We start from the raw sequence: 20,592 nt of genomic DNA, 5'->3' as shown, positions 1-20,592 counted from the left end.
TCAGTATTACCTTAAACGGACGTCAGTATTACCTTAAACGGACGTCAGTATTACCTTAAACGGACGTCAGTATTACCTTAAACGGACGTGGTAAAGCGGTGTCCGATGTTCCCACTCTTCTTTTGTTGTTTTGTCTTATGTAAGATTCTGTGATTATATGTTTGGGAAAAAAATCACTTATTGAAGGGGAGAAGGGGTAGGATTTAATAAGCTTTGCTTCTTCCTGCTCCTTTTCAGACATGTGTAGCAATGAGGTGTTGTGTGTGTGTATGTATGTATATAAAAAATAGATATTGTATTGTAAGTGTATATGTAAGAAACAATTATGTAACACGGTATGCACGTCTGAAATAAATGAAGAAGAAGAAGAAGAAACAAGGCTGTGAAATACAACGAGGCTCCTCACATCTTCGGTTCAAAGGGGACCAGTTGGGCTGGCGATGGGAGGGGGGTTGAGCCTTTACACAAACGCGGGGCAGGGGTGTGCTGTCCATATGTTCCCCCCGTCCCCCCCAAATCCCCCAGTGTCCTGCACGAGTCAGCTGGGAACAGCTGGGATGGCATTGGTTCACACACCTGTTACTCAACACACACAAAGTGTGTCTCTGTCCCTTTAAGAGCAGGGAAGACAACAACTAGCTTAGCCGAGTCATTCCATGGATTCATTCTATGGACAAATTCGGCAAAGTCGGCTAAGCATTTCCAAAGCTAAAAGGAAACAGCAAAAGAAAGCAAGTTGTGTTTTCTCCAAGCACAAACATCTGCTCTTCAAACTCCAAATCAAGCTTTTGTTCACCTTAGCTTGGCTTCCAGCTGGAGTCAATTAAGGCCTTTCTTTTTAACAAAGAAGCAGCCTTTGTCTCGTATTTAACGGCAATTCACAACAACAACAACAACAACAAAAAACACTGAAGGAGATGACATGAAATAGAGCAGATGCATTCCTGCAGCTTGGGATCATTATTGTCCAAAGAGACAACCGGCGTCATGTTCTCCGTGTTCTCCGTGTTCTCCGTGTTCTCCGTGTTCTCAAGGAAACAAACCGTTCCATCCGTGTTACACAACACATGTATTTCACGCAAACATGTCAGGGTTCTACAAGCTCCAAGAGGAAACATCGGGATTTCACGGTGAACACATTATATTGCAGAAAACTACTACTAATAAACACACAATTCATAAAGAAAAATTTTACATAAAACATAGAAATTATAAATAAATATTAAATACTTTAAGTGATTTTACTTATTAAATTAAAATATAAAAAGGTTATTTTTTAATATATTTTCCCCTAATAAATAAACATTTTAAAGCATTTTACTTATTTAAAACTAAATACACACATACTAATAAATTTAATAAATAATAAAATTTTTTAATGTGTCAAATAAATACAATGACATTTTATCCTAATAAATACATTTTAAAAATTATTAAAAATAATTTATAATTTTATTTTTTATAATTTTTAAAAAATATATATATATAAATAATATAAAATACAATCTAATAAATACTTTATTTTTAAAGCAATATACACATATTCTAATAAGTAGCCCAATTTTGTTGTTAAATAAAAAAATGTATATAAAAATAATTTACATATAAATATTTTTTACATTTTTGCCTGATACACATTAAAAATGTTACATTAAAATAAATTAATACAATCAAAAAATTATTATTACATTTAATTCTTATACAATAAATAAAAAATATAAATATTTTAATATTACCCGAGGGTTAGGTTATATTTTAATTTGCGCATAAAAAATAAAACATACTAAAATCTCTTAAAAATTAAAATAAATATAATATAAAGGTAATATAATATATAATAATTATAATAGAAAAATAGATATGACATTTTTTATGCATTTGACATTTTTGTAAATAAATTTTTAAAAAAATTAAAGGTTAATTTTTTAATCAATCAATATAGATTTTGGACATTTTTTATTACATAAAAATAGTAAAATAAATGGTGTGAAACTAATGCTTAGTTTGACTGGTGACGCCGCTGGGATGAGCTTCACTCAACCATCATACTTATACTTATACTTATATTATATTCTATTGCTTGATATTCCTCCCAAACGCAACACAAGCAAGTTATTGTTCGTCAAGGCGATCAACGTCCAAAAAAAAGTGACATTGCGGCTCCATTTGTGCACCAAGCAATACGTTTGACAATACATGTGCCCCCCCCCCCTCTCCACACATTCATCACGTTGTCGATGACCATCAAGTGTGGCTTCTTACCTCATGGTGAAGGTCCTAATAAGTCTTTCACAGACGGGCTGCTGTTTCGACGACGTGCGGACTTTGTGGCTAGTTTTCACCAAAGTTCACAGCTAGCTTCAAGTCCACACGGACTACGATCTCAAAGGTGACAATTGAAGAAAAGTAGAAAAGAAGAAAAAAAGAAAAAACGTAACCCAGAAGAGGCTAATCCTACATGGTCTAACCCGGTGCTGCTCCACTTCTGCTGACTGGTGGACTGGAAGGAAAGTAAGGGGGGAATTCGGCTTTTCGTGACGTACTTGAAGCGAACTGATGCGGCGCTGAGCCGCTGGGATGCCAAACTGCTGCAGCTGATTGGGGTGGGCGGGTCGAGACAGATGTCGATGGTGTCGATACCAATGATGTGCCAGCACGGAGTCGATATGAGCGTAATTGTATCACTAGTTAAGTTTTTTTTTATTTTCACAGATATTATACATATTTTTACATTTGTCTCATATTGTTGAATTTATGTGTGGTTCAATTGTTCACAACTTTATTGATTTATTTATTTCCCCCAAAATTTGTGGGAATCAAATCTTTATCGTGTTTATAATTAATCAACAAATCATGCCATTGTCTTCAAAATGTCCAATTAAAAATAATCGGCAATACCGACTCGTTATTTATTGATATCGAATTGATACCGAAATGTGCAGTATCGCCCAGCCTGTCAGCTGAGCGTTCAGTGGAACAAGTGCTGCGTTCAGGGAAGCATGGCGAAAGAAAACGCTCATATATTGCAAATTAAACAAACAAGACCGCAATTAAACGCACGAGCAATTGTTTTAAGACAATCTAAGCTAACTTTTTAGATTAAAAAGGAGGGATGAAGCTTCCGCTAGTGTTTTTGTGCGTTATTCATTTTCGTTTTGGGAATTGTTCCAGATCTCCCATCGTACCTGAAGGCAGCGAATGACATCTCACGTACGTGTTACCCTGACAACAACACTGAGGCTGTCGAGAGCTTTTAAATGCCATTGAAGACAACACAAGACGATTAAAAGTGTGTATGGGTGTAAACAAAAACATAGATAACAACACACATAAACGCTGATGCTATTTTGAAGCTTTATTGCCACGTTTTTGTACATAGTACAGTACTTACAGGCCCTCGCACAAGTTTTCCAACAACCACACAAACACTTCCTGGCTATCCGCCAATCACGCCAAAGTGCATTCATGAACACCCGGAATTCCAAAATCAACATGTACGCCGTTAAATTACAATATATTACAGTTGTTTTGTCTTTGTTTTTAACTATGCAGAAGGTTAGTATTTATCGTATTTTCATTTTATAATGTATGTCTATAATATGGCCAGACTTTGTGGGCATGGCTCTGGGATGCCTTTGACTTGTCTGACATCTAGTGGACAAACTATGAACTACAACTAAAAAGGACGAGTGTTTTTTGTGGATTAAAAGAAGCTAAAATGCCATCGTTCAGCACGCTTTATGTGTATTTCTGCTCCACAACTATGCAACATTTGTGTCTATGCGCAAATTTGAATTTAAACTACACTGGATACGTGACGAATAGTTATTTCCTTTCACTTAGAGTACTTCCTGTTCGATTTATATGTGGTGTGATGTGGTGTCAAAATAAAAAAATACCCACTCGGTAATTGTTGTTACTCGAAAATATTGTTTGTTTCTACTTTTATCGCAGTCTTGACAGTACTTTTGTCCGTGTATGTTTACAAGCAAGATTTATTTATTCAGTGTCGTGGTTGGAAAATGCACGAAAAGTGCACGAAAACATATAATTCATGCTTTTGTTTAGAAAGATGTAACCCGGAACTACTTGTCGCGTCATACACTCTTCTTCTTCCTGATTGGTTGAGTTCACGTTGCTGCTGATGTGGTCTTCTGAAGTTACCGTAGCTGTTTCTCCGTCTCACGGCGATTTATTTTGATATCATATTGATTTAACGTAACCATAAATCATCATAAATAATGCCTTACTTTCAAACTTGGGAGGAGTTTGCTTGTGCGGCGGAAAAACTGTATCTAACAGACCCCATGAAGGTAAAAGCTATTTAGAAACGGCTAGCAGTGTAGCATATTAGCTTGGAAGCTCGTTAGCACTTGGAAAACATCTGCTGCATGTTTTTCTAATTCTCTTCTTTTTCAGGCCAGAGTGGTCATCAAGTACAGACACTGCGACGGAAACATCCGCATCAAAGTGACTGACAACGCTGTGGTAAGTTTGAGTTTTGTATTTCATAGGTAATTGTGTCGCATTGTTGAATTTCTACGGTTTTGCAACATTGAATGTATTAAATGTGTATGTGAACCAGGATGTGGGACATTAAGAGTTAGGTTGAAACCTTTTTTTTTGGATGGACATAATTTTGGGCGGACATAAGTCACAAAAGCTATAAAGAAGTTATAGTTGAAAAAAATGTATACAATTTGGGTTGCTGCTTGTTGCATACCCAAACCACTGCCAAAGAACCACTGCCATAGGGAACACATTTCTACCAGCACACACGTCTTATTTATGTCTTAAATGGCTCATATGATCTTTTTATGTCCACTAGATTAGATTAGATTTGATTCAACTTTATTGCTCTTGCTCATGTCACTGGTACAGGGCAACAAAATGCAGTTTGCATCCAACCAGAAGTGCAAATTTATAAATACCTTATTAGTAAGTAAATGTAGAAATAGAATAGAGCTGTAAATTGACAGATATATGTACAAACTATAACAGGCTGTGACTATGATACAGTGTGGATATATACAGGGATATAAATGACTATAATATGGCTATTGAAGATTATAAACAGTATGCACAGTATGAATGTGACAAGCTATAATAACAGTAATATGTACAGTAGTGCAATGAAGTGATTGGGGGGCAGAGTTCAGCAGGTGGGTGTGAGTAGTGGAAGGGGTGGGCAATGGGGGGCAGAGTTCAACAAGGAAAAAGCTGTTCCTGAACCTGGTGGTTCTTGTTCGTAAGCTATATTGGGTAATAGGAGTGTAAAGTTGACTACAGGGGTGTTATTTCATGTCTAGAGGGCTCTAATAATGCTCACAGTCGAGCCTGGAACCAAAACAAGGCATTATTGTATGTTTTAGACATAAATGAATGAATGTCCGTGGATACTGTGTTAGCGGCTGTCACCATGTGTTCTCTCTTCATCCTTACAGTGTTTACAGTACAAGACAGACCAGGCCCAGGATGTGAAGAAGATCGAGAAGCTGCACGGAAAATTGATGAGACTGATGGTGTCCAAGGAGACGCACAGTGGCGCTATGGAGACGGACTAAAGCGCTCTTGAGGAAAACACGGATAGGACTGACGTTCACGGTGGCGGCGGTGTTTGCTGCTATTGCAGAACCACCAGATTGATGGGGAGTGAAGATGGTGGAGATCCGGATGTGTACACGCTTTCGATTACAGTCAGAGATGTGCTATTTATATACGCTGAACATCATTCTCAGGAGGTTTTTAAATACACTCATCCTGCTTCTCCGCCGTCACATCTCTGATCGTGTTAAAAAAAATCTAAAGTCAAATCAAAGTCTCTGAGGGAAGATGGGTCAAATGTACGAAACGGACAAACATGCTGCTGGTTTTCTTTGGAAGACCTCCATTGTTTTCATTTTCAAGTGAGGTGAAAAAAGATGAGCATTCAAGTATTTTATTTGGACCCATCTCTCACTTTATTTTTTTTTTCTTTTCTGGACATGTCCGACATAACTTGAAGCAGGACCTTCTTATTTTCTAACAGCTGAACGACTTTAATACCATGAGTTGAAAACAGTTATGTTATGTATTCAATAAATATTTACTCCAGTACATAGTTTTTTTTGTGGTGCTGATAATATATACACTTTTATATTTAATTTTTTTCACATTTGTCACCATTTATAAATGAGCTAGTTTACCTGACATGGGACAACCACGCTGAGGGATGTATTTCTCCGACGTTGCCCGAGTGTTGCCGAATAAACCGGAAGCTTCGCTTCTCCCGAAGAGGATTTTCGTGAAAGCTAAAAAACGAGAGGAAACTGTGAAAGAAGGGCAAAATAACGTTTTCACATGAGGAAAACTAACTTGTAAAAACATCATCATTGCTGACTTGTCAAGGATTGAACAAATCACCCAGAGAAACAATACAGCTCGAATATATATACTATACATTGTGTGGACTACACTTTCAGACTTGGCCACTATCCGGTTTGTTTACACTTAGCGTTTACAGTTTAGCAACGTTTTCATTCACATACTTGTGATTATTTTGGGGAAACGTGAAAAATGAGGTGAGGTCTTTTGGGCTGTATATTCCAGTAATTAATAGCTGAACAGTGTGCGATTATGGCACACTTCTCATACAATCAATGGCGGCCAAACCCAAACTACGAAAGTTTGAGGTGCTTTACCAAGCTAATCTAAGGTCTTTGGTTATGTATTCAATAAATATTTACTCCAGTACATAGTTTTTTTGTGGTGCTGATAATCTATACACTTTTATATTTCATTTTTTTCACATTGGAAATGAGCTAGTTTACCTGATATGGGATCGCCATTTTCTGGGATAGTCACGTGACAATCACGCTGAGGGATGTATTTCTCCGACGTTGCCCGAGTGTTGCCGAATAAACCGGAAGCTTCGTTTCTCCCGAAGAGGATTTTCGTGAAAGCTAAAAAAAACGAGAGGAAACAGGGAAAGAAGGGCAAAATAAGGTTTTCACGTGATGAAAATTAACTTGTAAAAACGTCACAAAACATGAAAAATGAGGTCAGGTCTTTTGGACTGTATATTCCAGTAATTAATAGCTGAACAGTGGCGATTAACATGGCACACTGCTCATACAAACAATGGCGGCCAAACCCGCCCACCGCGTACTACGGAAGTGAAGGTTTTCTATCTTGGTAATCTAAGGTCTTTGGTACTAGTAGGACTACTACTACCACGCAGCAGGACTACAACAGGTACGTCAAGTTTACAGTTTCAAGTTCCCATAAAGTAATATGTAGCAATAATACTTCAATGTCGAACGGTGCTTACTATGTCAGAAGGTTCATAGCTGCCTGATAAAAACTTTACAATTACGTAACCGTTTTTTTTTATTGTTTGCTTATGTCAGTTAAACTCCGTATTTAACTCTGCTTACATTTTGTCATGTAAAATTTGTTCCCTTTTTGTGTTTGAGTGGCACCATTTGATGAAAATATGTGTAGCAATGGATGGAGGAATTAATTGTCAATAATAAATAAAAGTTTGAATAATTCATTTGAATGTGAATAAGTTAAAATAAAGCAAATATTTTATATGCACGTAAATATCGGAGTAAAAATGATGACTATATCACACACTGCATATCAATTGAGCAATAACCTATTAGTGAGGCTCAATGATTGACATGTTTATGTCAGATGTTAAGATTTCGCAATTTGTTGGAGGTCCTTGACCACACCATAGCTGCTGCAAGACTGGAAACTAAAACATATGTATATTATTTAGGCACCGTTAATATTCAAAATATAAAAGCGTCCAGTTTGTTCTTGAATTTTTCTGTATAGCATAAAAAGTATGATGAAGTTTGTTTACAAATATTATGATATTTGTGCTGCCATGCACATTTCATTGCAGTCAACGAGGGGCCTGGTGGGTCACGTCTCTTCTGTACATAATCCTCTCAGCTGAACCACAAACACAACAGTCACTCTTTTGTTGGACCGACTGCTTCCGCATTTTTCTGCTAACTCTTGGCTGGCGGAATACATGTCAATTCAAAGTGCATCATTGTGAAGGCCTGCGTACCAATAAGCTCCCGTGGACGTGCTATTGTAGCCCACACTCTGCTATGACTTTTGCCAAGTCCACAACATTGGCCACGCAGTAACAGTCGAAATGCAGGGGTGACTAAAGTACAGTACAAGAGAGAGAGTCCATATTGTGATTATTATTTTATAACTCATTCTACATTTATTTTATCCATATATCTAGATTCCTTGACCGTAAAAACATACAATGGAAGGGTTTGAGTGACTTAAAGAATGCTAATATGTTAACATTAGCATGCTAACACCTAGCATATTAGTGCTAAGTGTCTGCATAAGTGCTTACCTCTGAAAATGTTTTAAAATGTTAGCATGATAATATGCTAACACCTAGCATGACAACGGTAAGTGTCTGCCTAAGTTTTATGTATATATGAAAAACACAAAAAAAATTGTGTACTCATCATTGCATGCTAACACTTCGCACGAACATGCCTAAAACTGCTACAATGCTAACATTATGCTAATGCTTAGCATGATAGTGCTAAGTATTTACCCATGAAAATTGATAAAAAAAATGCTACTATGCTAATATTAGCATGCTAACAATGCTAACATTATCATGCTAACACCTAGCATGGTAGCATAATGAACCAGGAACATAGAACTATGAACATGCCTGAAACTGCTACAATGCTAACATTATGCTAACACTTAGCATGATAGTGCTAAGTGTTCATATAAGTATTTACCCATGAAAATTGATACAAATACTACTATGCTAATATTAGCATGTTAGCAATGCTAACATTAGCAGGCTTCCACCTAGCATGGTAGCACAATGAACCAGGAAGGCTAAATGTCCTGAACAATTCATTCAACAATTCACTAAAGCGAAAGATACTTTTTTCTAGATATGAACACTATATTATTGATTTGTAGTCATTATTTTCTGGTGTGAAATGTATGGTCCATGTACGAGTAAGCGCACCTCTGTATGTGTCTCCGGCCCCAAACAGGAAGCATGTTCACAGAGGTGTTAATTGGTCTGGTGCTTGGAGGGGTCATCATCGTGCTGCTTCTTAGAAGGAGGAGCCATGTTTTGAAGTCAGAGGATGGATGGTGGGGCGTGGGTCCAGTCCCGGATGGCGAGGAGGACACCAGGATCCAGCCCTTCACGGTGACCACCAGTGATGAAGAGTTGGAGGTAGCCATCTTTCCTCAAATGACGTTTTTAGGTTTCCCCCCCCAAAAGACACTTTCATTCACTCTAAGTTGGTAATAATAATAAGAATCAAAGGTAATAATAATAATAATAATCAAAGGTGATAATACAGGAGTTTAAACCTGGTTTATAGAGCTAGTGAACAATGGCAATTGAAGAGAGAAGGAGCAGGTTCTGGAGTTGAATTGAATCATTCATTCATTCATTTTCTAACGATTATCCTCACAAGGGTCGCGGGGGTGCTGGAGCCTATCCCAGCTATCTTCGGGCCAATTAACCTAGCATGTTTTTGGAATGTGGGAGGAAACCACGGGGAGAACATGCTAACTCCACACAGAGATTGCAAAGAGTGAAATCGAACTCTGTGTGCTAAAAATATTAGTATAATTTTGTTAGCATGCTAATATGCTAACATTAGCATGCTAACACCAAGCATGACAGCGCTAAGTACTTAAGTTCATATTCATGAAAATCACAAAAAATGCTAATTTGACGGCTGCACGGCGTTCGAGTGGTTAGCACACAGACCTCACAGCTTGGAGACCAGGGTTCAATTCCATCTCTGTGTGGAGTTTGCATGTTCTCCCCGTGCATGCGTGGGTTTTCTCCGGGTACTCCGGTTTCCTCTCACATTCCAAAAACATGCTAGGTTAATTAGCCACTCCAAATTGTCCATAGGTATGAATGTGAGTGTGAATGGTTGTTTGTCTATATGTGCCCTGTGATTGGCTGGCCACCAGTCCAGGGTGTACCCCGCCTCTCAGCGCTAGAAAATGAATGAATGAATGAATGTGATTTCCTATCAGGACTTACACAGGAGAATAGAGCAGACGCGTCCAGTTCCGTCCTTGGAAGACAGCCAGTTCCATTACGGTTTCAACTCCAAGTACCTGGAGGAGGTGGTCTCCTACTGGAGGCGTGACTTTGACTGGAGGACACAAGTGGACAAACTGAACCAGTACCCACACTTTAAAACCAACATCGAAGGTCAGCTAACACAATGAGGTGCTCTACCTTGCTTGTGGCTTGCTCGTCACGTCTTTGTACTCTTTTCCATTCCCCGTGCAGGTATCGACGTTCATTACGTGCACGTGAAACCCAAGCGGGTGCCACAGGGAAGCGGTGCGATTCCTCTCATAATGGTGCACGGCTGGCCTGGATCCTTTTATGAGTTCTACGGGATGATCCCACTCCTAACCGAGCCGTCAGACCCCCAGGGACTTGTGTTTGAGGTGGTGTGCCCGTCCATACCCGGATACGGCTTCTCGGAAGCGCCACATAAGAAAGGTTTGTCTGGGAAAACATCCCAATATCAGATATACATACGCACATATATACGCACGTGCCATTGCTGCTGAAGTTGGACACAGTAGGAAAGATCAAATAAAAAAGTCAATTATTTATATTATCTACTATATTAGATAATAGGAGCGTAAAGGTGACTATAGGGGTGTTATTTCATGTCTAGAGGGCTCTAATCATTTTAAAAACAGTATTTAGAATGTCAGAAACACCTTTACTGTGCTCTAACTCCGAAAATATTCCATGTATAAATAAGGAATCTTACTTCATGGAAATTCACGATCAGTCATGATTATATTGTCAGTTACTATGGTACCCGTTATGTCATTGTATGGTCATATCACCTCCTACTTTGGTACGTGACAAAAATAAATAAATACTATATTTATTTTATTTTATTTTATTTTATTTTATTTTATTTTATTTTATTTTATTTTATTTTATTTTATTTTATTTTATTTTATGAAAGCAGGAAGTGAACAAATGTAACAGTTACTGATTGTAAAAGTACCAGATGGAGGGGTAGGATTTAATAAGCTTTGCTTCTTCCTACTCCTTTTGGACATGTGGAACTGGGAACTGATTATGGGATGCATTCAATTGTAATCTGATGCATGTTCAAATGAAATAAAACCATTACCATTACTTTAACAAAGTGCTGGCACTTTCCTTGGCCCCATGGCAGGTTATTTAGCCGCCATGCTCAATACAAAAAAAAAACACCAACACGCATTACTTTGTTTTGTGCGATGACTTTAAATGTACTCCCCTGACTTACGACTATTCTTACATTTTCCGCCTGTGAACAGGTTTCGATTCGATGTGTGCCGCTCGCATCTTCCACAAACTGATGCGGCGTCTTGGCTTTCAGCAGTTCTACGCCCACGGAGGAGACTGGGGGTTTCTCATCACGACCAACATGGCTCAGCTGGAGCCCAAGTAAGACTTATCTCAACAGATAAGTTACTGAGACATGGTGGTTTTATAGGGGACCACTTCAGCCCTGAGTCTGTAATAATTGCGCCGGTCATTTGTTGACCATAATTATAAATTAGAGTAAAACACAGGAATTTTATTTTATTTTATTTTATTTTATTTTATTTTATTTTATTTTATTTTATTTTATTTTATTTTATTTTATTTTATTTTATTTTATTTTATTTTATTTTATTTTATTTTATTTTATTTTATTTTATTTTATGAAAGCAGGAAGTGAACAAATGTAACAGTTACTGATTGTAAAAATGGAGGGGTAGGATTTAATAAGCTTTGCTTCTTCCTACTCTTTTTGGACATGTGGAACTGGGAACTGATTATGGGATGCACTCAATTGTAATCTGATGCATGTTCAAATGAAATAAAACCATTAGCAATATAATTGAGTTTTCTCTATGGCCTTATTTTTCCCCAGGATAGTCAAAGGCCTACACATCAACTTTGCCGCGGCTGCCAAGCCTGGGCTGATCGTGACTTCATCAATCCTCCTCGGCCGCCTCTTCCCCAACCTGTTTGGATTCACCAGCCTGGACCTTGAGCGTATTTACCCCTGCATTCAGAAACTGTTTGTGGAGTTAATCAAAGAAACTGGCTACATGCACATCCAGTCCACCAAGCCCGACACTGCAGGTGGGAAGCCACCGCATGAAGGAAACATTGCATTATTTCTATTAGTGATTGTTTTCGTCCATCTTTTCCCTGTGAGGTCGTGGACTGAATGACTCGCCAGTGGGTCTGGCAGCGTACATCCTGGAGAAGTTCTCCACATGGACAAGTCCGAACTTTAGAAACATGGAAGATGGAGGACTCACCAGGTACGGTAAAACCCCTTTATCTCACTGCTACGAGTGTGGTACTATTGTCATTAACATAATATGAATGATTGTGTGATGTGATTGGCTGGCGACCAATTCAGGGTGAACCCCGCCTCCAGCACCCCCCCCCCCGTGACCCTAGAGAGGATAAGTGGCAAATCGAAATCTGTATAACAGTCTGACTCATGCTGTCATCTTACTAAGAACACTATATTCATCACACAGCAACTTTACACTCAAAGGGTAGCTAAGAAATATACAAGTTAAAAAAAACTACTATAATGCATTTCATCCCAGAAAACCATTTCATTGGTTATGGCTCAGGGCTGCACAGACCTCACAGCTAGGAGACCTGGGTTCAATTCCACCCTCGGCCATCTCTGTGTGGAGTTTGCATGTTCTCCCCGTGCATGTGTGGGTTTTTTTCCGGGTACTCCGGTTTCCTCCCACATTCCAAAAACATGCTAGGTTAATTAGCCACTTCAAATTGTCCATAGGTATGAATGTGAGTGTGAATGGTTGTTTGTCTATATATGTGCCCTGTGATTGGCTGGCCACCAGTCCAGGGTGTACCCCGCCTCTCGCCCGAAAACAGCTAGGATAGGCACCAGCACCCCCGCGACCCTCGTGAGGAAAAAGCAGTAGAAAATGAACGAATGCTAATATGCTAACATTAGCATGCTAACACCTAACATGCTAAGTGTCTGCTTCAGTTCATATTCATGAAAATCACAATAATCCCAAGTTTATATGTGTGTGTTGAAGGAAGTTCTCTCTGGACGACCTGTTGACGAACGTAATGATCTACTGGACGTCAGGCTGCATTATTCCCTCAATGAGGTTCTACAGGGAAAACTTCAGCAATGGCCTCAATCAGCCACACATGAAGTAAGTCCACAATTCCTTCACCGAAGAAGGATGTTAGCATGTAATGCAGAATACCGTGACATACTGTAATAAGTCAAAATAACTCACCATCTTCTTGTCCCAGGATCCCGGTGTACGTGCCCACTGGATTTGCCAGCTTCCCTAACGAGCTGATACACACCCCCAAGTTGTGGGTCCAACAGAAGTTCCGTAACCTCGTTACCTACACACCCATGGCTCGTGGGGGTCACTTTGCAGCCATGGAGGAACCCCGGTTGATGGCGGAAGACGTCAACAACTTCATCAGCAAAGTGGAGAAGATGAAGGCACATTAGAGGTTAGTCTGAGGATGTGGTCAATGTGAAGGAATACCGTCTTTTCTGGAGTATAAGTCGCTTTGGAGTATAAGTCGCACAAGGCCAAAAATGCATAATTAGGTAGAAAAAAACATACATAAGTCGCACTGCAGTATAAGTCGCATTTTTTGCGGGTAATTTATTTTGTGTGACTCGAGTCTTTGCACAGGGTCCGTGAATCAGTAAAACTCAAGCCTACTTCAATGACCAATGAGTCAGTGAGACTCGAGTCTCTGCGTAGTACCTAAGAATTAGTGAAACTCACGACTTTGTCGATGTCAATAACCAATGAGTTAGTGATACTCGAGTCTTCATTCAGTTCCAGTTCATTAGCGAAACTCGAGTCTTCGACATTGATGACCATTGAGTCAGTGAGACTCGAGTCTCTGCGTAGTACCTAAGAATTAATGAAACTCAAAACTTTGTCGATGTCAATAACCAATGAGTTAGTGATACGCGAGTCGTCATTGAGTACTTGCGAATTAGCGAAACTCAAGTCTTCATTGACATTGATGACCAATGAGTCAGTGTGAGTCAAGTCTCTGCGTAGTACCTAAGAATTAGTGAAACTCACGACTTTGTCGATATCAATAACCAATGAGTTAGTGATACTCGAGTCTTCATTGAGTACCCCCGAATTAGCGAAACTCGAGTCATCATTGACATTGATGACCATTGAGTCAGTGAGACTCGAGTCTCTGCGTAGTACCTAAGAATTAGTGAAACTCACGACTTTGTCGATGTCAATAACCAATGAGTTAGTGATACGCGAGTCATCATTGAGTACTTGCGAATTAGCGAAACTCAAGTCTTCATTGACATTGATGACCAATGAGTCAGTGAGACTCGAGTCTCTGCGTAGTACCTAAGAATTAGTGAAACTCACGACTTTGTCGATGTCAATAACCAATGAGTTAGTGATACTCGAGTCTTCATTCAGTTCCAGTTCATTAGCGAAACTCGAGTCTTCGACATTGATGACCATTGAGTCAGTGAGACTCGAGTCTCTGCGTAGTACCTAAGAATTAATGAAACTCAAAACTTTGTCGATGTCAATAACCAATGAGTTAGTGATACTCGAGTCGTCATTGAGTACTTACGAATTAGCGAAACTCAAGTCTTCATTGACATTGATGACCAATGAGTCAGTGAGACTTGAGTCTCTGCGTAGTACCTAAGAATTAATGAAATTCAAGACTTTGTCGATGTCAATAACCAATGAGTTAGTGATACGCGAGTCGTCATTGAGTACTTGCGAATTAGCGAAACTCAAGTCTTCATTGACATTGATGACCATTGAGTCAGTGAGACTCGAGTCTCTGCGTAGTACCTAAGAATTAGTGAAACTCACAACTTTGTCGATATCAATAACCAATGAGTTAGTGATACTCGAGTCTTCATTGAGTACTTGCGAATTAGCGAAACTCAAGTCTTCATTGGCATTGATGACCAATGAGTCAGTGAGACTCGAGTCTCTGCGTAGTACCTAAGAATTAGTGAAACTCACGACTTTGTCGATGTCAATAACCAATGAGTTAGTGATACTCGAGTCTTCATTCAGTACCCCCGAATTATCGAAACTCGAATCTTCTTTCACGTCAATGAGCAATGAGTCAGCAAGATTTCTGCAATCATTAACGTGTCTTAGCATGAAGTGTTCATGCATAAAAGACAACACTTCTTTAAGCGGAATTTTAATTTAGTAATAAAATGTAATACCAATAAGAACTGCGTAAGTCCTAGTCGAGACAGCACTAATATAAGTTTTGCTCTTCCAACTGTAAAAGTGTTTGAAGATGCAAAAGCCCAGCATCTGTTTATGCTTCCCCCTGCTGGTATTTATAGTTTGTGCCTTCCTCCGAGCCTCCCATCAGCCTTGCAGGCCAGCAGCTGCAGGTGGAAGGTCAGTGGGGCTTTTGGTGTTATTGTGTTGACAGCACAGAGAAGACACCGGGCATTCCTCCAATTGATAACACCGTGCGGCACCTCTGCCAGTCATACCTTTTGGAAACTTTCAAATAAATTGCTGATGATAATTCTAATTAGTCACAACAAAAAAAATCACAGATTCGCATTCCCGATTCAGGATTCACGGCATAGTCTTGGATTATGCTCACATTTTGGTTTCTTTCTTTTCATAATTAACATTTAAAACCAGTCATTTCAAACTCTGTCCTTTTTTAAGGTTGAAGTGATGTGAATGTTTATCCACATGGTATTTCCAAATATGATATATTTTCTGTGTTGAATGACCAAATATGTGGAACATTTTGGCACAATTACTGCGTGATAATGATACAAATACAATAAAATTATTGCACAATGAGGAACTTTGTGTGTGTGGGTCACTTCAGTTCTGATTCAGCCATTAATTAATACGATTCCTTTGACAGCCATAATATTTCCTCTGTATGTCCATTTTTTGTTTCATTTTCTGAAGTATACAATGACCTGGATCAATGAGAACATTCACAAGCGCTGTGATTAATCTGATTAATTAATCTGATTTGTTTGACAGCCATATTATATACTCTGTATGTGCACTAGTTGTTTCATTAACTGAAGGATAGATCAATGAGAACATTCACAGGCACTGTGATTAATCTGATTAATTAATCCGATTCATTTGACAGCCATATTACATCCTCTGTATGTGCACTAGTTGTTTCATTTTCTGACGAATACAATGACCTGGATCAGTGAGAACATTCAGAGGCATTGTGATTAATCTGATTAATTAATCTGATTCCTTTGACAGCCATATTATATCCTCTGTATGTGCACTAGTTGTTTCATTTTCTGACGAATACAATGACCTGGATCAGTGAGAACATTCAGAGGCATTGTGATTAATCTGATTAATTAATCTGATTCCTTTGACAGCCATATTATATCCTCTGTATGTGCACTAGTTGTTTCATTAACTGAAGGATAGATCAATGATAACATTCAGAGGCATTGTGATTAATCTGATTAATTGATCTGATTCCTTTGACAGCCATATTACATCCTCCGTATGTGCACTAGTTGTTTCATTAACTGAAGGACAGATCAATGAGAACATTCACAGGCACTGTGATTAATCTGATTAATTAATCTGATTCATTTGACAGCCATACTACATCCTCTGTATGTGCATTGGTTCTTTCATTTTCTGATGAATACAATGACCTGGATCAATGAGAACATTCACAGGCACTGTGATTAATCTGATTAATTAATCTGATTCATTTCATAATACTGCATATCCTCTATATATGCACTAATTGTTTTATTAACTGTCAATTTGAGTGTAAAACGGTAAAACTCAGAGAGATACAGTAAGCGGGATTTCGCAAAAAAACCCAAAAACAGAACTTTGTTGAGGGGCCAAGGAAAGAAACCGTTAAAATCCAGATAAAAGGTGCAGATCCAGGAATGTCTTTTCATTATCTGTCCAGTCTCTGGACTCATAATGGTACCTCCTGCTTGTTACATAAGCCTCCATAAATCAGGAAGTAGTAGTACTTGCTAACAACCAAACGAGTGACATGGCGGTTATGTAAAGTCATGACTGTATTGATAAAACGACTGACTTTTGCACATGGAATCGTGAACCTATTAAAACTGTACGATGAATAGTCTTCCTGGTCATCACGGTCAATGTCGCACTGTCCCTGACCCTCCAATCCCACCCTAGTCCAGATGTTACGTCAGCTTCCCAGTTTCCCAAGCCCCCAGAATGCCCTGACTCGGGACCCCTCTCTGGTCCAGCACTCCCCCTGGCCCGACTGCCTGCCCGCCTGCTCCTCTTGGCAGCCAAACAACCAGGGGAGGATCAGGACAACCGGACAGCCCAGATAAGTACCACATGAAGTTTCCCACATTACCTCACTTGAAGAAGCTGGTCCTTGTGCGCTTTTTCGCTTTGACAACAATCGAAGAACACGCGTTTATTGCAACTTACTGGATGACGGGGCCAAGGAAGTGTCCGGCCGATGGGCGTAGACCAAAGCCATTCAGGACCGTTCGCTCATCTCAGGATTAGCTTCTTCTTCAAGAGCACACATGGCGGGAAATCCTCGGGAGAGTTTCATGTCGGTCACTTTGAGCCACCAGCCGGCAGAACCCCCGATGCAGCGACCCCCCACGAGTGGCAGCCCTCGATACCTGCACAAACGTAGGCAGAGCACACGCAGCAGTCGGGAGTGGGTGAGTTCAGTTCAGACGTGCGGTGGGAATCGATTTTGGTGTCGTATATATAAAATATGAAATAAATATGAAACCATGTGCTTTTGGTGTGTTGAGGACCAAGCACGTGTCCATCAATCCATCTGTCACTCACCTTTAACCCTCACGCAAGAGCTGGAACGATATTCTTGTTGTTCCTCAGGGGTGTCCAAACTTTTTCCACAGAGTACGGCAAACTGAAAAACCAAAGGATCCTGTTGATTTTTTAATTTTGTAAAAAAAAAAAAATATGATATCAATATGCCAAACACAGTTTTTTTACACAGAGTATTATTTAAAGAGTGTAGATCAGGTGTCTCAAACTCAATTTACCTGGGGGGCCACTGGAGCTAGAGTCTGGGCGAGGTTGGGCCGCATCAAAAAATAAAAAAAACCCATTTATTAAAAACAGAAAAATTAATAAACTTTGCTTTGGTTCCGATTTTCTACAATAAAAGCTCTGATAAAACATTCCACTGTTCTCAAATATCTTACTTTTTATTTTTCTACACAAAATAAGATGAAAAATAAATAAACAAATCAAGAATAAAGAAAATCAATCAGTAATAAATAAATTTAATAATAATAATAAAACAGCAAATAATAAAAACTTAAGAAACCACATATAGTTGGTGGGTAGACAAATTATTATTTTCATATTAAAATGAACAAAGCATTATTAGAGCCCTGTAGACATGACAAAACACGACTATAGTCACATTTATACTCTTTTTATTTACAACATATTGCGCAACTGCAGGGTCTTGAGACACATGCTAACTCGCAAACTAGAGAGCTAGCGACCTAAACGGTAGCCTCCAAGTTATTTCCTTTAAACTTAAAAAGCCAAAAACTTACCACTTCCACACGGATAGGGAGGATAACTATTAACAGTTATTTAACCTTTAACATGAACATTAATCAAACGTAATAATTTTTTCTGGGTACATGATACCATACAGCATCCATATCAAACTAACATTAAACTTTCATATCAAGGTGAGGGCCTCAAACTAGTGTCCTGCGGGCCACATTTGGCCTGAGCTAACCACGAGCTAACCACTCGTCTGCCACGCAGCCCTCGGTATTATTATGACTTGTTATTATTACTTACTCATCCCTCGCTATATTGCATTTTTTTCAGAGATTAATCCACTAATGATCGCTGTTTTGTGGTAGACTATAGTCTATTAGTCAAAACATATGGAAATACAAGTAATACGTAGTATTCCTGTCACTCGGCGGCGGTAATGACACGAAACATGAAGACATTATCTTACATTACATTACCTTAACAGTGCAATAACTGTGTCTAACTGACAGTAAGTATTTACATATATCTAAGAAGCTAAAGCTAGTTCTCTTTGTGTGTATTTCAGCTGCCCTCTGTGTATGGGCCCAGATCAACCTCCAGCTCCGACTGTGGGTCTGAGGTCCCGATCAGCACCGCACGCGCTCATTACTCCCCAGAAAGCGCAGCACGGGAGAGAAGTCGCGTACGAAACCTGCGCCAGGCCTTCCACAGCCTGCAGGTACTGCAAATGATTGATTTTCATTGCTTGTGTGTACTTTCTGGTGGTTCTAGGTGGTACTGGCCCTGTATCGTACCCGGTATCGGATCAGTATTACAACATTCGCAGTATCGCCCAACGCTAATCTTGTCTTTCTGGGTTTAGGCTGCTCTTCCATCGGTCCCTCGTGACACAAAGCTGTCCAAACTGGATGTTCTTCTTCTGGCTACCAACTACATCGCGTACCTGACGCAGACCTTGGACCAGGGAAGAACTCTGTCTGAGCATACCGTGCCATCAAGACCAGGTGGATACCTCCATCCTGTTAAGGTGAGGACAAGAATTCACGACAAGAGTTAGTCTTAGTTTATGACATGTCTCAAATCAGACTGGAAATGTTTACCCCTCCAGAAATGGCCGATGCGTTCCCTGCTGTACTGCGGCAGTGTGGGGGAAGCGCTTTCGGGAGTCCCAGCCAATCAGAGGCCTCCGTCCGGACAGGCCGAAGCACACCTTCTTGGCCGTGTAGCGGAAGGAGACAAGGACTGTTAGGAACTTTCGGGACCTAGCGTTCATCGTGATGAATGTTCTTTTATCTGAGGGGTGAGGATTTGGTAATACTTGGAGGGAACACAAAGTACCGCACTAAAAATGGAAGAAAAAGTAACAGCTTCGGCAAAGGGACGGCTCGGGTAAAAAAGCAACGAGGCGAGCAGGAAACCAAAGTAGGAAGATAAGCCAGCAGTTCAAAACTAGCAAGTATATAAAAAGCTAATTAAATACTGAAAGTTTTCACAGAAGTAGTAGTAGCAGTAGTAGTATAGTCAAACTGATTAATTAATTAACTAATTAACACGTGGCTGCTAGTGTGCCTCATTGCTCCACTCTGCACAGGAAATAATAGAATCTGTGGACAGGAAACAAACAAGTTGGACAAAAAATACAATGGAAGCAGACTCTGATAATTCTAATATGTTCTTTTCAAATATTATACTTTAGTTATGTTGCCGCCGGAATAATAATCATAAGAATTGACATTTTGATGAATTGCATGCAGATAAAATTGGTTGATGATGACATTAAAAGGTCATTTGTACAAGGTTACCACAGTGTCTGTCAGTGTACTGCACCACTTCCTGTAGTGTTCGCTACACTATGCTGCACACTAAAGTCACCTACAGTACAAAATACAATGAACCGCAGCCCCTCGCTAGTGCTGGCACCATTCATGCACACTAGCACCGTTTCTCATTGATGTAATATTGTCCCTTGAGAAGATATACTGT

The 20,592-nt window shown here is 39.4% G+C and overlaps 4 protein-coding genes and 2 long non-coding RNA genes across 7 annotated transcripts in view; 3 read left to right on the top strand and 3 right to left on the bottom strand.

Moving 5' to 3' along the window:
- Positions 1-2,553, bottom strand: part of enah (ENAH actin regulator) — a 57,482-nt gene extending 54,929 nt beyond the window's left edge. The window contains exon 1 of the mRNA XM_058045866.2: positions 2,263-2,553. Within this exon, the coding sequence (XP_057901849.2) occupies positions 2,263-2,267 (5 nt within the window). The 5' untranslated portion in view covers positions 2,268-2,553. The remainder of the gene's footprint in view (positions 1-2,262) is intronic.
- A 1,563-nt stretch (positions 2,554-4,116) lies between these two features.
- Positions 4,117-6,098, top strand: srp9 (signal recognition particle 9). Its single transcript, XM_058045880.2, has 3 exons — positions 4,117-4,313; positions 4,420-4,488; positions 5,445-6,098. The coding sequence occupies exons 1-3, from the start codon at positions 4,242-4,244 to the stop codon at positions 5,562-5,564; spliced, it is 261 nt and encodes an 86-aa protein (XP_057901863.1). The 5' UTR covers positions 4,117-4,241; the 3' UTR covers positions 5,565-6,098.
- LOC144901233 (uncharacterized) lies at positions 4,662-9,235 on the bottom strand. Its single transcript, XR_013629384.1, has 3 exons — positions 9,017-9,235; positions 6,810-6,941; positions 4,662-6,290 (listed from the first exon to the last, which is right to left on the bottom strand). It is a non-coding gene; the product is annotated as an uncharacterized LOC144901233 (long non-coding RNA).
- On the top strand, positions 6,897-14,316 carry ephx1 (epoxide hydrolase 1, microsomal (xenobiotic)). 2 transcript variants are annotated; one of them, XM_058045878.2, is made up of 9 exons: positions 6,897-7,233; positions 9,045-9,232; positions 10,057-10,237; positions 10,319-10,537; positions 11,362-11,491; positions 11,964-12,178; positions 12,255-12,363; positions 13,129-13,251; positions 13,355-14,315. In XM_058045878.2, the coding sequence occupies exons 2-9, from the start codon at positions 9,050-9,052 to the stop codon at positions 13,563-13,565; spliced, it is 1,371 nt and encodes a 456-aa protein (XP_057901861.2). In that variant the 5' UTR covers positions 6,897-7,233; positions 9,045-9,049; the 3' UTR covers positions 13,566-14,315. The 2 variants fall into 2 exon arrangements, with proteins under 2 accessions (XP_057901861.2, XP_057901859.2); XM_058045876.2 differs by lacking the exon at positions 6,897-7,233 and having other exon boundaries at positions 8,992-9,232; positions 13,355-14,316.
- On the bottom strand, positions 9,688-19,999 carry LOC144901232 (uncharacterized). Its single transcript, XR_013629383.1, has 7 exons — positions 19,710-19,999; positions 19,553-19,628; positions 17,911-17,992; positions 17,533-17,735; positions 13,339-13,528; positions 10,265-10,543; positions 9,688-10,178 (listed from the first exon to the last, which is right to left on the bottom strand). It is a non-coding gene; the product is annotated as an uncharacterized LOC144901232 (long non-coding RNA).
- On the top strand, positions 17,243-20,592 carry tcf23 (transcription factor 23). The gene is made up of 4 exons (XM_078794496.1): positions 17,243-17,777; positions 19,175-19,327; positions 19,472-19,636; positions 19,718-20,592. The coding sequence occupies exons 1-4, from the start codon at positions 17,634-17,636 to the stop codon at positions 19,856-19,858; spliced, it is 603 nt and encodes a 200-aa protein (XP_078650622.1). The 5' UTR covers positions 17,243-17,633; the 3' UTR covers positions 19,859-20,592.

The sequence above is a fragment of the Doryrhamphus excisus genome, linkage group LG11 (assembly GCF_037039965.1).
Source record: "Doryrhamphus excisus strain RoL-2023G ecotype Guam linkage group LG11, RoL_Dexc_Guam_v1.1, whole genome shotgun sequence".
NCBI lineage: Eukaryota > Metazoa > Chordata > Actinopteri > Syngnathiformes > Syngnathidae > Doryrhamphus > Doryrhamphus excisus.
This window is presented reverse-complemented; position numbering and strand designations above follow the sequence as displayed.

Bases quoted from the DNA above. Each gene is read 5' to 3' on its own strand.
- srp9 (XM_058045880.2), top strand. From the start codon at position 4,242: ATGCCTTACTTTCAAACTTGGGAGGAGTTTGCTTGTGCGGCGGAAAAA. The intron at 4,314-4,419 runs GTAAAAGCTATT...CTTCTTTTTCAG, and splicing joins ATCTAACAGACCCCATGAAG to GCCAGAGTGGTCATCAAGTA. The intron at 4,489-5,444 runs GTAAGTTTGAGT...TCATCCTTACAG, and splicing joins AAGTGACTGACAACGCTGTG to TGTTTACAGTACAAGACAGA.
- ephx1 (XM_058045876.2), top strand. From the start codon at position 9,023: ATGTGTCTCCGGCCCCAAACAGGAAGCATGTTCACAGAGGTGTTAATT. The intron at 11,492-11,963 runs GTAAGACTTATC...ATTTTTCCCCAG, and splicing joins ATGGCTCAGCTGGAGCCCAA to GATAGTCAAAGGCCTACACA. The intron at 13,252-13,354 runs GTAAGTCCACAA...TTCTTGTCCCAG, and splicing joins CTCAATCAGCCACACATGAA to GATCCCGGTGTACGTGCCCA.
- tcf23 (XM_078794496.1), top strand. From the start codon at position 17,634: ATGGCGGGAAATCCTCGGGAGAGTTTCATGTCGGTCACTTTGAGCCAC. The intron at 19,328-19,471 runs GTACTGCAAATG...TTCTGGGTTTAG, and splicing joins AGGCCTTCCACAGCCTGCAG to GCTGCTCTTCCATCGGTCCC. The intron at 19,637-19,717 runs GTGAGGACAAGA...TTACCCCTCCAG, and splicing joins GATACCTCCATCCTGTTAAG to AAATGGCCGATGCGTTCCCT.